Source organism: Corvus cornix, chromosome 11 (genome assembly GCF_000738735.6).
Source record: "Corvus cornix cornix isolate S_Up_H32 chromosome 11, ASM73873v5, whole genome shotgun sequence".
Classification (NCBI taxonomy): domain Eukaryota; kingdom Metazoa; phylum Chordata; class Aves; order Passeriformes; family Corvidae; genus Corvus; species Corvus cornix.
In genome coordinates, this window is record NC_046341.1 from 19,837,243 (window position 1) to 19,852,752 (window position 15,510).

General features: G+C 37.9%; 1 protein-coding gene across 1 annotated transcript in view; it reads left to right on the forward strand.

Moving 5' to 3' along the window:
- LOC104687394 (transcription initiation factor TFIID subunit 4-like) overlaps nt 1-15,510 on the forward strand; it is a 146,183-nt gene that overhangs the window by 62,568 nt on the left and 68,105 nt on the right. Inside the window, exons 11-13 of the mRNA XM_010396487.3 lie at nt 1,851-1,981; nt 3,947-4,072; nt 13,646-13,702. Of these exons, the coding sequence (XP_010394789.3) occupies nt 1,851-1,981; nt 3,947-4,072; nt 13,646-13,702 (314 nt within the window). The remainder of the gene's footprint in view (nt 1-1,850; nt 1,982-3,946; nt 4,073-13,645; nt 13,703-15,510) is intronic.

Consider the following 15,510-nt stretch of genomic DNA (forward strand, 5'->3'; position numbering starts at 1 on the left):
CTCGATATTGCTAGTCTGACTTGGAGGAATTGCTCCTTGCCTATAGGAATCATCCTCCTGACTTCAAGGACTTCATTTGCCTGGGTGGCAGTTGCAGCGTTGGGATTTAATGTGTGTGTCTGCTTCCCATTACATGTTCAGCTTTCAGCAACCTGAGCGCAGCACCAGCTCTATTACACAGGACAAATTGGGCACCAAGAAAGGTTTAATTTATTTTTTTCCCTATGATGAAGCAAAAATTAGTTAAAAAGCACATATGCATCTTGCTGAAATCCTTAAGGTAACATGTAAGATACGGAGTCAGTGATTAAGTTAGTTTAAGAGGTAACGACTTCAAAGAATCCTTAAAATGAACACCAGCCGGAGTAGAGAACTGTGCTGGGGAGGCGCGGCCGGGGACCACAGTGGGGCTGTGGTCCAGCCATCACTGGAAGGGGCAGATCCAGGCGGGATGGGGGTAGATCCCGGTGGAGCGGGAGCCAAGGGCAGGGAAGGAGCAGATCCCGGTGGGAGCGGGGGGAGCCAAGGGAAGGGAAGGGGCAGATCCCGGTGGAGCGGGAGCCAAGGACAGGGAAGAAGGGACGGGATGGGGCCGCTCCCGGGGCCGCTCCCGGGGCCACCAGCGCCGGGACCCGGGCACGCGGCCCCGCCGCTCGCTTCTCCCACATCATCTTTTTAGACGTGGGATGGTTTCTCGCTCTCGAATTTAGCCAGGGAAAGGTAGGAACGCCTTGCAAAGCAAACACTTGCTCTTGTGCCTCCGAGGTCGTGTTTGTTCGGGGACTCCTACCCAGACGAGGATTCCTCTTGCAATTGGCTCTGCAGGAAGCACTTCTCAAAGTAGTTACAAATTTCCTGTATTGTTTTGCATAACCTTTAATGTGTCCCAATCAAACCACTTCTAAAAGCCTTGTGCTCATTCAATGGAAAACTGACTCAGTGTATTTATTCTTTTGTGGTGGGTCAACACCAATGGTCCATACAAAATGCAACTCTCAGGTTTTTTTCCTGTATAAAATACATATATTTCTGTGCGTGCACACAGGGAGTTTTCTATCCAGAAAACTGCCCTACTGGGACCACATATGTCTTTGTAGGACTGTAGTTTAAATTAGTACATGTATTCATATACCTACAAGTTTGTATCCAATACTTTGTAATTATGAATGATGAATTTAGGAGTCCTTAAGTGTTACCCATATTCATTTTCTTCTGTAGCTTGGATGTTTTTGAAATATATAAATGCATTAGACTGTAGACTATTTGCTTTTCTTATAAACTCAGCATGAAGTATCAAGTGTCCAAATAACTATGGGACAAGGAGACAACTGGTGTTTCTGAACAACACTTTTTAATATGACCTTATTTCTTTGCCTTCAATTAATAGGGTTTTTTTTTTTTTCCCCCTAAAGAATTTCTATTATCAGTACTATGCCAGTGGTGTAGGCTAAAGGATGCAACAGAATGCTTTGGGCTGCAGCCTCACGTGACTGACACTGAAATTCATCTGCATTAATGCTTCTGAAAATAAAGGAATTGTTTCTTGTGTAGAACAACTGAGAACTCACATTGTCTCATACTTTGATATGCCTTGATTTAATATGTTCTTAAGTGCTTTCAAGTGTTAAAGAAATTCTCTGATTTCTCTTTCAAACTTGTAGAGTCACACCCTTTTCAAGGGGTCATGAATGTGTCACCAAAGCCACGTAAATACACTGTCGTGGATTTTTCTATCCAGGAAAACAAAGTTATGACATAAAGTCCTTTAGAACTTTCTTTGTGTTTTGGGTTGTTTTTTTTTTTCTATGGGGGGTAAGCTAATTCTGTTTTGTTTTGTTTTTTTGCTTTAGCTAAAAAACTAGGAATTACTGATGTGCCAGCTGAGGTCGTTACTTTTATTTCCCATGCGACACAGAACAGATTAAGAACAGTGATAGAAAAAGTGACAGTGATAACCCAGCACCGAATGGAGTCATACAAAGTAAGTGTGCCCAGGAAGGGTTTGTGTTCCAGAGCGCCGTGGGGCCGGCAGTGCTCAGCACAGCAATGTTCTGGTTCATGCTGCAAAGCGTCCCTCGGCTGCAGGTTTGTCTGCTCAGCAAACAGAGAGTGGTGGGATGGTGGATCTGCCTGCCAGCTCGTCTTCCTCCTCTCTGACGGAACTTGTTGTAGAATTGTTTCTGTCTTTCTGTGGTAAAGTGTCTGGCATGAAGCATGTGCTAAGCTATTTCTGCTCGTGGACTGTGACTAAGACTTGGTTCTTGGTAGCTCCTTTTTTTGTCCAGGGTATGCATGAGTTAGATCAAAATTGCTTTGGTATTTAGGAATCTATAGTAACTTTTCTGGATGTGAGAAATATTAGTATTTTACAAAAACTGCCAATATATTCCCTAGCAACTAAAGAATTCAACTGTAAATTCTTCACTGTACTTAAACATGGTTTTCTCTTTAAAAAGAACATTTAAAGGTAAAATGCTACTCTGATTCTTTTGTTAGTGATTGTATTCCTGAAGAAGATTGAAACAATTTTGATATCTTAAACCAGGGGAAATTTAAATAAGGATCTACAAACCAGTTTGAAATTCAAATGAATCAAACATTTTTATTGATATATTTGAAATGCCTTTTCCAGTAGAAGTAAGGTGCTTGTTAGATATTTTAGTTGTTAAACTGGTGTCAAAGTAAGATGGCAATAGCTAGTTGTGTGTTGTCTTAAGCTGTGTTTAGATTTCTTAAGCATATATATATATATATATACATTGAATAGCTCTGGTTTAGTTTGTTCCTTGGTTTTGTGGGGTACTTTTTTGTATTTCTGGAGTGGCAGTCTAGTCAAACAGCTCTGGACTGTGTCTTAGCCCACCTAGTTCCCAAACCTGAGTCATGGTTGGACTAATTCTATGTGATATTTGCAAAAATGATCATCTCTGGGGTCTGTTACTATAATCAACATCATTGTGATAGAAAAATGGATTAAAAAATAAAGGCCACTCTTCCTGGTTATTACCTACACTTACATTTTTCATTGCAATTGATGTTTATATTCTACTGTATTGGATTAAAAGTAAAGTCTCCTTGTTTCTTTTCAGTATTCTTTATCAGCTTCAGAAGTGTTAAATCCCTCCTTCCTTCTCTCTAGGATGGTGTCTGAGAAAAAACCAGTTTGCTTAGTCCATATTAAGCCAAAGAAGCATTTAAAATAATGTCTTAAAAGATCCTTAGGAGAAAAATAGTGTTGTCTCTGATTGAATTGTAGCATTGTGATTGTATTCCATATTTTTCTTGGTTAATGTTCTTCTTTGATTTCATAGCATTGTGGTCAGAAAGGAAAACACTAAAGTAGATAAATGGGATGCAAGTAATGTAACTTATTTTTCTGACTGACATTCTGAGTGTTCTTCATGTGGCTCATGCCATAAACTCTTCTGGTTGCTGTGTACTAGGAAAACTTGCATGCTCTTAGTTGTTATAAGCTTCTGTTTTGATGTAGTTACAGGCTTATTTTCAACTGAATTTTTAGCTTTAATGCTTTATAATGCTGCATCTTGAGAAAGTCTGTTACTAGTTCAAGGTTAGTACAAATGTAGGAATTACAGGTTATGAGCCTGGCTATAAAGTACATCTAGGATTATTCAGTAATAAAGTCAAGCATTTTAGATGTTTTCCATCATTAAGTCTGTTGGTTTTATTTTTTTAACTCTTTGATGTATGTGTTGCTGGCAAATCAATCCTTGCTTTTTAAAATTTGCTTAGATATTAATTAAATTATCAGATTCTCGCTTCATTATTAACCATAGGCTGGCTTCATTCCTGAGCCTAAAAAATAATAATTTTCTTTTTATTATTAGTACAATGGAAAGGTTTTAATGTGTAACACCTAGAGTCTTCAAGTGCATGCTCTTGATAAAAGTGCCTGTTTTTCTAAAGGCCTGTCCCTGTTTTACAGGACGATGAATGGTACGAACAAGCCACAGATGTCCGATCACAGCTGAAGTTCTTTGAGCAGTTGGAGCGTTTAGAAAAGCAAAGGAAAGATGAACAAGAGAGGGAAATCTTGCTGAAGGCTGCTAAGGTATCACTTTTACTGTTTTTTTTAACTACTTAACAATCCGTAGCCTTCAAACAGTTATTTAATTTTGTGATACCTGTTTCATAAACACATCTTGTTTCTTAAAACAAGAAAGGTACTGTTGTTGTGATATCACACCTTGTGGGTTGGGCTCTGGTCTGTGCTGACTCCAGACCCACCTGCCTGGGATGCCTCTGTGTTTTCAACCTACAGCTCTGAATTTGATGAGTTCTTGGGACTATAGGAGACAGTGGCTAGCACTCCCAAAATAATTCTGTGAAATAATTTTTACAATTGCCTTTGGAATTTAATGGATGCCAAGGGTTTCTGTGCCAGTGGAGAATCATGGCCTACACATCTCGTTTTTCAACAAATTCAATAAATTCTGATGGATTTTTTGGAGGCTTTTTAATTCTTAAGTTTTTAGACTTAGTTTTTAAACAGTTTTGTTCATTTGTTCATCTTCATTTAAATGTGTTCCAGTTGCTTCTCCATAACTGCATTATTTGATTGATTCATGCCTGTCTTCAGTTAACTGTCAGTACTTCAGGACTTGTTCCTTTCTAACTTTAATTCCAGAGACTGTGTGTTCATATGTGCAACAGAACAAACTCAGATAATATTGTTTCAAGAGCACATAGGTACAGATAAATCTCCTGCTTGTGACTGTAAATTTAATTATATATATCATATCTAATTGCAAATAAGTTTAGTTATCCCATTTTTAATTGTATTTGAATCTTCATTGAGTTATTTATTGTATATTCTGAAGAGATTACACAGAACAACTCAATGTTCCGTTGTAACACAGCCTCCTGATTTTATGCTATTAATGTTCACAATTTGAGAGATTTTTAAATAAAAAAACCAAAACCTAGCCTTGCTTATTTAGAAATCTATTTGTCAATTAAGCTACTTTAATCTGTCCTGTTTGTACTCTTAATTTATAATTGTTCACATTGTTAAATATTCCACAAATTTTTACACGACATAGATACTCTTTAAATGTTTTGACGAAAACATGTTTGCTGTTTTCATTCTTGATTCTTATTTATTAAAAATAAAGAAATGCTTATTTATTTTTTATCCTGTTTTCTGCATTCAGTGACTACATCTTGGTGAATCATTTTCTGTCTATCCTGCTGCTCATTAGTTATGTTGGTTGTTTCTGAAATGGACATTGAGAAAAATGCAGTACCTTATAGTCCTTAGTTCAGAAATGCTTCCCTGACTGCACAAAGGCTTATGCAGGCTGATGTGAGATTGGGTTAGAGGACCTCCTGGTGTTCCTTCCAACCTGAATTCCTTCATGAATTGATATTCTGTGGTTTGGGCAGGGTTTTTTTGTTGCTGTTTTAGTCTTGGATATTATGAAGTCCTGTGATGTCTAAATATAGGAAATAAATACATGGTCATCAAGTTTGATTCCTACAGATTACAGAAAGAGCAAATTATAGAATTGTGCAACAAAGAAATGTAAAAGAATCCCCTGACTGATTTGAAGGAATTACCTTATGTATAAATCAGCTTCATAACCAGGAGACAGCTAGGAAGAAATATATGGTATACTAAAAAAAATATATGAAGGTGAAAATTAAATGAAGGTGTTAAAAGTCCAAAACCAGACCACAGAGTAGCCATGGAAGAGCAGTGCTGATTTATCAGTGTTAATGTTTAGAGAGAGAAGTTGAAGACACTGTGGACTCCTTGGTTGTGTTTTAAGTGTAAATGCCAGTTTGGAAGTGAACTTCCTTTGTTCAGCTGGTGCTCCCCAGTCTGTTCTGATGGATGGATGGATGACCTATTGCAAGGCTTACATAGGATGTGGTTTGGCAAAATATGATCAGATTACAATTTTTTATTCTATACAATAGATTTTACATTATTTGTTGAGTTTTTTATTCTGAATTCCTATGTACTAATTCCTTACCCAGGATTTTGGTTTTCTCTGGTTTTTTTATGACTGAGCCTTGTTGTCTAAGGAGATGTCAGTCCTTGTGGGAAGGATGGAGTAATTGTAATGACACAGTAATTAAATGGACACAGTTAAAATCTGCCCCAGCTGCTTGGTGAAGTGGTACCCATCAGTACCCACTTCATGTCTGTCTGTGGCCTTGGTGATATTCGTGTCTGCAGAGGGGGGGGGAGATGCTTAAAACTGTCTCTGGAGACTCAAATATCCACCATGCAAAGGCGTTTTTCCCCCAGTCATGGCACCTTTGTCACCTTGACAGTGTTGTCTTTAAAATATAAAAATCTTTGGGGTTTAAAGTGAAATTTCTCTTTCTGTTTTCCCTGCTACAGATGCTTAAATCTAGAAATCATACTTATATTTATTTATAACTGCAACTTCCTAATGTGCCTTTTAGAGAAACAGTGTGATCTTTTATCCTGGAAGTGTTTTGACATGTTATTGTGCAGCATGTTTTTAACGTTACTGAGCAGAACCATTGTAGTGAAAGTTTCAAAGCTTCCTGCTAGTGGTGCCTCATCTACTGTCTCATATGGAAGAGCATAAACAGGTTGAACTTGCACAGTGAAAATTCTTTTTTAATTACTTTGGAGCCTTGTTAACAGCCAAAGTCCAGGTTTTGACAAAGAATAAGATTGTGAAGGAAATGTTTTGGGCATCGAAGCAGATGGTGTTAAATAATCTACTTAATAACAGGATAATCAATGGAGAAGGTAATAAAAAATGAAGGAATAGGTTGAAATCAAAGGGGGAGGCAGCATGAGCCTTCGGGAAGCCTTGAAACTGATTTGGTAATTTAGCATTACGGTTCAGTAAGGGGTTAAAAAAAAAAGTAAGTGATAGCCAACAAAAGTGTCAGGCGTGCAGGTTTTTGTTGTTCTGGGTGGTGGATGGGTTTCTTTAGGAGGAGAAATGACAATACTTGACACAAGTGTTCTCGTTGATCTGCAATCATAATTTCAGTTGTTACATCAGGAAATGATTGCAAAATTTGTAAGCACTCAGATGGGCTTGATTTGGCTTCAGGAAATGTTTTTGGGAGAAGAAGCAACAAATCAGACGAGAAGGTAGAAGGAAAAAAAGAAGGAAAAAAAATACAATTTTTGGCATTCTTAGAAAAGTTGCTGAAGTTAGAATTAGCTGTGAAGCTACATGAGTGTCTTTGAAACAAAGGAGCAGTATTATTTAGCTTGTTATATGAGAGAATATTACAAAATCTTACATCCCAAACCTGGGAAATACTTGAGAAATAGAAACTTCATATCACAAGCTTAGGAGCATTGTGACAGATGTTCTCATTCCAGTGAGATATTTTGGGAGAAGACAAACTTGAAAGGAAAAACCATGCTATTCTATAGTGGCAATGCAACATAGAATTTCTTTTACATAAAAAATCTAAAATTGAAACTACTACTGCGCTGTTTCAGGAGCCAGAATGACCTCCTGCACCTCAGGGATCCTGCATCATGTTCCACAGCATTCCAGAGCTTTCCACACCATTTCAGAATATTCCACAACATTCCAAAATGTTCCACAACATTCCCATACCAGCCTTGAACATGTGGCCCAAAGCATTTCTCTAGTTTACTTTCTAGTAATTATTTTTATTATAGAAGTGTTTAAAGGCATATTGGTCCCCAAACTGTGAGATCCAGTCACCTCCTGCTGCTGGAAGAGCTCCTGTCTCAAACACCCAGAAAATGTGATGTGTCAAAAGGGGAACCTGTACAGGGAGGGACTGAGCTGCCTTGGTTGTCACTGATTTTGGGTTTTCTTCCTGACATGAGCATCACAGGTGGGAAAAAAAATGGCACAAGGAGGGACCATCTTGTGTGTAAACATGTATGTAGAGCACAATCTCTTTAAAAGAAATATTTGGGAGAGTCAACTCTTGGCCCTGGTTTGTTTTGCCAGTAAGAGCCACTGGCTGTTGTTGCCAAGTGTGTGCAGAACCAGACATCCTCTGCATCGGCCTTTGGGGATGGTACAGGCAGTACTGAGGAGAGCTAAGGAGAGTCTTAAGGCTGCAGAAAGGTCAAAAGCCAGACTAAAATCACTGGAGGAATTTACCTTTACATTTGACATGGTGTGTCTCATGTGGAGTTTCTAAAAAAAAAGAAGATCCAACAAAAAAACAAACCCAAACCCAACAAAGCAGTGGTCTTATTATAGTAAATCTGTGTTCTTGCTGCTTTCATAGCTATTTCCAAAACCTGGAAAATGCAGGTGGTGTCTGTCAAGTTGAATGAAGTTCTGGTTCTGGGCTAATAATGGAAATATTTCTGGCAGCAGCAGGAGTAGGAGGTTGTAGCTGATTTGTTGTTGTTTTGTTGGGTTTATTTTTGAATTGTTTTTAGAGAGAGTGGTGACAGTAAAGAGTTACAGTATGGAGTTGTCCTGGCTCTCAGAAAATGAATGAATTGTACTTCTATGGTATAATCTATGATAAAGGGGATCACATTAAAATTAGTGTGTTAATTAATCTGCTCTAATTGGCTGAATGCATGTATATTTTATTATAAAATAAATGCTGAAATTTAATTTCCAATATATGCATTCAATTAGTCTGTTATTTTGAGTGTTATGTATTAGTAGCACAAGTCTTTCAAGTTCTGGGATCTTAGGTACAACTATTGCAAGAGTAAGATGTGTTCTGTAAAAGGAAAATTCACATAAGTAAATGGAAAATTACGTTTAGACTTGTTTGTAAAGTTAATTAGCATTTATGGATGATAGCGATTTTTATAGTGCTATAGGCTGAAGGGCTTTTTTATTGGAGAGATCATTGAAATTTGGTGCTGCAGATTTCCTTCCACACGTGTGCTGTGATGACTTGAAGGGGCTGCTCCCTGAGTCCGAGATGAGTTGAGCTGTCATTCCAATTAAATCCTTTCCCTTTCTTCTGAGAGCAGTGAATTCAGTGCAGCCTCCTGTCTGCATGTGCACTTGGAACTCACTTCTGATGAGAGGAGAGCAAAATGGGAATTACTGTGTTGAGATAATTTTCTGAATTTTTAGGCATTTGTTACTGCAATTTTAATGATTTTAATATAAATCATTTTTCAGACCTGCGCTTTTGCATTCCACCTCACCATGATTGTAACACTGAGCAGCGTTTTACCCTCAGCTATGATGCTTTTAACTTTCACTTTTTATTAACAAAGCTAATGTGAAAGCAAAGTGTTTCATGTTGCCAATTTAATTTCTTTAATTAAAAGTGAAAGTTATAAGCTGGTACAGCCGTGGGTGAAGTTCTAATGTCATCAATGGGGAAAAATAGGTTTAAAATTGAAACTGTTGGCACAGCAGTGGCTCTCAATAGTACAGCACCTGCAGTTGTGACTCCTTATTTAATGAAAAAAAATGAATTTGAGGTATTAAAGACCCCGAGTGTTTAAATTGGTAAGGGGCAGTAGTGCCTTAGCTGGGGTCAGATGTAGCTAAATGCAGGAGAGACCCTGTGAGACATTTCCCAACACAGGTGTAACAAGCCAAGACTTCAAAATCCTTACAAATCCAAACAGAAAACTTCTTTTTGTTAGTGGATCAAAAATTTAGCACCAGTGCAACTTTAACGTTAATAATCAAGCAAAGTATTGAATGATTATGATAATAAAACACAACAGAAGTATTATTAGTCTGTCCATCTGCACAGATGCAGAGTGTGCTCCAATTTAAAAAAAATGGTGCGTGTATTTAAGTATTATGTGGGTTATAGATATCCTTATAAGTTTTAAGATACTCTTGCTTTCTAATTTCAGACAATTCTATGAGATCTGCAATACCCTTAAAACTACACTGTTCCATGTGTAATTGGATGTCTCTTTTTGTGGCCTCCTGCCTTAACACAAGCCAGGGGAAGAGCTGAGGTTTGGAACATTAGGGAGTTTGCTGACATGTAAATGAAGCCCCTTATTTCTGTTGTTTTGAATACACACATTTAACATACACTGCTTTTCATACTTTGGAAGTCCAATATTTCCATAGACCTAATGTGATCTATGCAGTTTTCAGTTTCCAGATAAAGAGCTCTCTAACACAAAGCACTTCAGTTCTTCACAATTAAAATCTGTCTGGTCTAATAAAAATAGCTGGTGTTTGGGAGAGATGTTAACAAACCTGGTTTGCTGAATATGTTCTCAGTAGGAGACAGCATTTAATGCATTTAAAAGTATGTTATCTGCTTAGGATCAGTCCTGGATTTCTTTAAAATTACTATGGGAAGCTTGCTTACTTCTAAAGGTGTTTATTCATCAATGGGAAAATCCATTACATAAATGCAGCCTGCTTTATTTACAGATCTAGACACGATGAACAGGGAGTGGAAGGCAAAGGAATTGTGATAAACTCCTTCAAAGTATTTGATTTGGTGGGTTCTCTGATTAGTGGGTGCTCTCAAAGCTTTAGAGGAAGGAGACACTGGTGCATTAAAAGATTTTGGAAAAGCATGTTTCACAAAACAGGTGAAGTGCTGCATATTAAGATTAGGATATTAGAAAGGAGAAAGGAAGAGAAAACACAAAATATGAATTAACTTGAAGAAAAAAGTTAAACTGCAATTTAAAAAAGCTAGGAATGATTAGTCAGGAGCTTGACAAAAGTAAGTGTAAAATACTAAAATGATTGCTTGGTGATGGTGACATGTTGATGCCTTGATGGGCGATGTAGAAAAGCACTACAAGAGCTATGCAGCAGCAAAATTGTGCAAACTCTTCAGAGGAAGGGAAAGATGTTCACGTGTGGAGTGGAGTGTAAAGGGAATCCAGTGACATTTCTAAAGCTTATTTAGGCACCTCTCTTAAGCTTGACATTTGCATTTGCTTATATTTGCTTTAATCTGTGTTGCATGAGCATTGGTGAAGCCTTTTATAATTATATTAGATCATGAAGTGAAGAATTAATGAAATAGTTGATGTTTATACTTGTCCTTTAATACATTTTAGCCTCCATATGCTGCTGATTTTATTTCTGAAGCTTACTGACATGATAATCAGCAGGAAAGTATTTTAGTCTTAAAAGTCTGCTTTTAAAAAAATCTGTTAAAATTTATCTGAACTCAAAACGAAATTAAATTCCTTAAATTTTTTAGTAGTAATGATACATCCAGTGTAAAGTTGGAATTCTGCTTGTTTGAAACAAGAACTAGCCTGGTTTCTTTGGAAAGGCTATTTGGCATGGACTCAAGCAATAACTACAAATCATTGCATTATTCTAAATGTTAAAGTAGTTCTATCTTCACCTTCAATCTGGGTTATATATGGAACTTCACCTGGTATTTTAGATCTTCATTTTTGAAACAAGGTTACTGTATTTGATATTGTTCAGGAGCTGAGTACCTGTTTTCACCTCTTCAATCCTTTTTATCATTTATTTATTGTGAACAAGCTGGAGGTTTACACAGAGCAGATGATTGCTTTTGCATGTTGCAGTTATCCTGAACTCCAGATCTACTTTAATTTGGTCAGTTTGGGGGGAGGGGGGGGGGGGGGGGAGAAAAAGCCTCAACTTTTAAATGTGTTACTTTACTCTGTAGCACTTTCAGAGTTTTTCCTTCACTTCTGGAGCCCAGGAAATTGCAATGTTACTTTGCATCTGTTGCTTTAATTTTTCTTACAATGTCCCCAAACACAATGTACATCTGGTGTGTTTTCCAGGATTCTATCATTTCCTTGTAGAAAGTTAGTAACAATATTAGAAGTCTCAGCTGGATTCTCCTAGGACACTCTGCTTTCTCCTAAAGCTGACGTGCTTTTAACTTGTACTTTGCATTTGGCAAATGTTTCAGCTTCATACAGTAGTATAACAATACTTTATGTTTCTGTACTGCTTTCACTGTGAGATTCACAAGGCAATAGAAGTTCATTGTACATTTATAAATTTATCATCAAAACCCATGCAAAGGCTAAATATGCTTTTCCGTGTATAATTCTGGAGAAGGTGAGGCTCCAATGGTTGAACTGTCACTGCAAAATGGCAGCAAGGACCTTGTTCAGCTCAATTCATAAATACTGACCTGAGCCCATCTCCTAGAAAAGCGGGTTTTGTTAGTTTGGTTTTTAACCTAATAGGTATAAATATAATCAAGTTCTTAGTAATTGCTGTGCTGATTAGAAACCCGGCTCTCCGGCAGACCCACATATTTCATGAAATACCTTTTTGTCCTTTGAACATTAACTAGGTCAGATTATCTACATTTTTCTTTTTGTCTGACCACAGCAGTTAGAAGAACCTCAGCCTGTGTTAAGGTGGAGTTTCTTCCTTGGCTGGCACAACTACAACACGAGAGCCTGATTTGGTCATTGGCTATCTCAGATTTTGATTTGTCATTCCTTTGCTGCAGACACTGTCCTGTCCAACAACCTCTTGTGCCAACAGACACAAAAGCACTTGTAGATGGTGTTGGAAGGTGAAGCTGATGTGCACAGTGGAAGAGTTAAGCACATCTAAAAATCTCATTGTTTGATGTCACCATGTGTTATCAGCACTGTTTTATATGTGTGCTATAGTAGCTGAAAAAAACCAGTCCCAGTTCAGAAAAAACCAACCAAACCCACAAAAAACTCACAAAAACTAACAGGAGAAAAGATAGGGAATTCTGTGCCATTGGTGCCCTGTCTGCCAAATCACAGCCAAGGCACTCTCCAGGCCCTTTTAAGTGTAAGCCCTTAAAACCTGTCTAACTTTGGTTTTCTTAACGGATTTTTGGCTTCTGACCAGAATATGGTGTGAAAAATTTAAACACCAGAAAAGAATCTGAGACTGTGTAAGTTTGCAAACTAATATTCTTTCTAGTTTCAGGTCTGCCTTCAGCATAGCAATAACCAGAGAATGGATAGATAGGAGAGGGCACAGGTATTCCTTTAGGAGTTGTGTAAGTGGCATCACTTTAAATCTCAAAGAAATACTGAAGTAGAACTGCTTCATCTCTCAGGTGTCAGGAACAACAGTTTTCCACAGGTGTCACAAGTTTTATTGCAGCTTCTTACAACTTTTTATGCAACCTTTGCTGAATGCTGACCTATCACATGTTTGTAAAAGTATAATGTGTGTATTATCTGCCTCCTGGATTTTGAATTCCATCAGTCTGAAAATGTGTAGTGAGCACAGATATAAAGATTTACCTTTTGGGAGGGCAACTTTACAATGGTTTTCTCCACGTTCTCTACCAAGAGCTAAATACGAGCTTAGTTGCAAACAGTAAATTTTAAAATATGTGACTGTAAGGACATAAATTAAAAATTTAAGATAACTGGAAGGGTGTCACTTCTGCTCTTGGATGCTTGAATTTGTTTGTATTAAATAATTGAAATTTAAACCTGTATGGAAACTTTCACATTGACAAAAACATGATTGGGTTGGTTTTTTTGGTTTTGTTTTGTTTTTTAATTCGAATCTAGACTACATCTCATTTACGACTGAACATTTAACAGTCTTTTGGGTGGGGCTCATGGGTTTGAAATTGCACTTCTATCAATTTAAGTGTCCCATGTTTGATACTTTGTATCCTGTTCCTATTTCTTTGCTATTTTTTAACTTACTGCAACAGATGAGGGGTTCTTAAACCATCTGTTAACCTTTTCTCCCCATTTTTTTTAAACATGTAGAGTCGCTCAAGGCAAGAAGACCCAGAGCAAGCTAGACTGAAACAAAAAGCAAAGGAGGTAAGCAGAGCTAGAGATCATTACACTTGACATTTCAAGGCTTGAACATATTAATTTTTTATGCCTTGCTACTTGTATATCGTTAATAAAAATCTGACTAAAAACTTTTTAGGATGTATTTGTTGCTTTGCCTTTGATCTTAATGTTTGCAAACTAATACATTAATACATGTGAAGCCTAAGGAGATTTTATAAGAGAATATTTCCATACATTACATTTTCATTTCCATTTTAGGTAGCTGTAGCTTTTGTTGGGTTGTTGATGACAGCAGCTCTAGATTTTGGTGGAAAATGTATGCCTTTGTCTTTTTGTGAAATGTCACTTTCTTAGAAATGTGCTACTTAACAATTTTGTTCTGGTAACATTCTTTCAAGTAATGTAATTGCCAATCATTTTCTCTACCCTGTGATTCAGTGGACTATTTACTCATTTGTCTAAATTACAATAATCTAAAAAATATCAAATAATTTCCGATGAAGTTGTGATATGTTACTCTAAGAGTACCTTAATTTGCTATAAATGAGTGACTGTCCTTTGCTTAAGGCATCTCATGGTTTAGGATTGGGTTGCAATTTAAATCAGTTAGAAAGATTAAAATATCCATCAGTTGAAAGCAATTTCAGCAAAATGATGCCATTCCTTTCAGGCAGCTTGTTTGGATATACACATTAGCAGGTAATAATTATGCACTGGAAGGTAAGATGTACAGAAAAATGCATATAGCAAGTTCTTTTGTATTGACCTGTTCTTCCTTTTTCGTTTCCCTCTTGGCAGTATTCTGTAGTCCCGTTAGCTACACCGACTTTATATATATAACAGTCAAAAAAATCCAAATACATGGATGAGTTTTGTCTTCATTTCATTATGTGATTATGTAGTAAGACTTGATGAAATGAATTCTTGTAAACATTAGACCAGGCCTTAGTGTTTCCAGAGCTGGATTTGTCAAGCAAGCATTGAAATGAAATAGAGTAATCAAGTTATTTGGCAGGAAAAGAGGCAGGATTTTAATAGTACTTGGGTTTTGTATGTAGCCAGTGTATGCAAAGGAAGAATCCAGATTTTTGAGAGTAATTGATGGCAGGCAGAAAGGGCTGTTGGGCTGAGAACTGAAGCTGCCGTGCTGCTGGAAGTGAACAGAGCTGGGGTTAAATGCATTGCTGCTGCATCGGTACTGGCTTTCCTGGGGATTCTTTCTCGGCCACTGGAAACCTGAGGACGTGAAAGTAAAAGACAGGGATAGTAAACCCACACTTTCCAGTAGTCAGAGCGAGACAGCTGTTCTTTACTAGCGGCGAGACAGCCCCGCGCTGCCGCAGGGCCGCGGTGTGGCCGGGCCGGCCCTGGCTGCGCGGAGCGCTGCGGCCCCTGCGGGCCGGCGCTGAGCGCGGTCACATCTAACGCTGGGCAGCGGGTTACGCGTGGGTAGAGCACACTGGTGTGAGACTGAACGCCTGGCTTTGGCTGAGGCAGTGCAGAAGGAGCTCCTCAGCCTGAGTGCTGCACCCTCTGCTTTTGGTCGCTGGCCCTGCCTGCTCTCCCGGCCATCTCAGGAAAGCGCATCAATTGCTGGCACCACGCCTCTCTCTGAAGTTGAATTTCATTCTGCATGTTTGAAACCATAAAATGTGTCTCTGGTTTTAGTGATCAGGGTTCTAAAGCTCTAAAGACTTTAACTTAAAATATTGAAATTTAGTTAGTAAAAACATTTTCTTTTGCAAAGGGGAGTGTGGCGTGGTATTGACAAGATGATATTTTAATATTGTTGGTATTTTTTTCTGTGTTGGATACTGGATATATGCTGATGT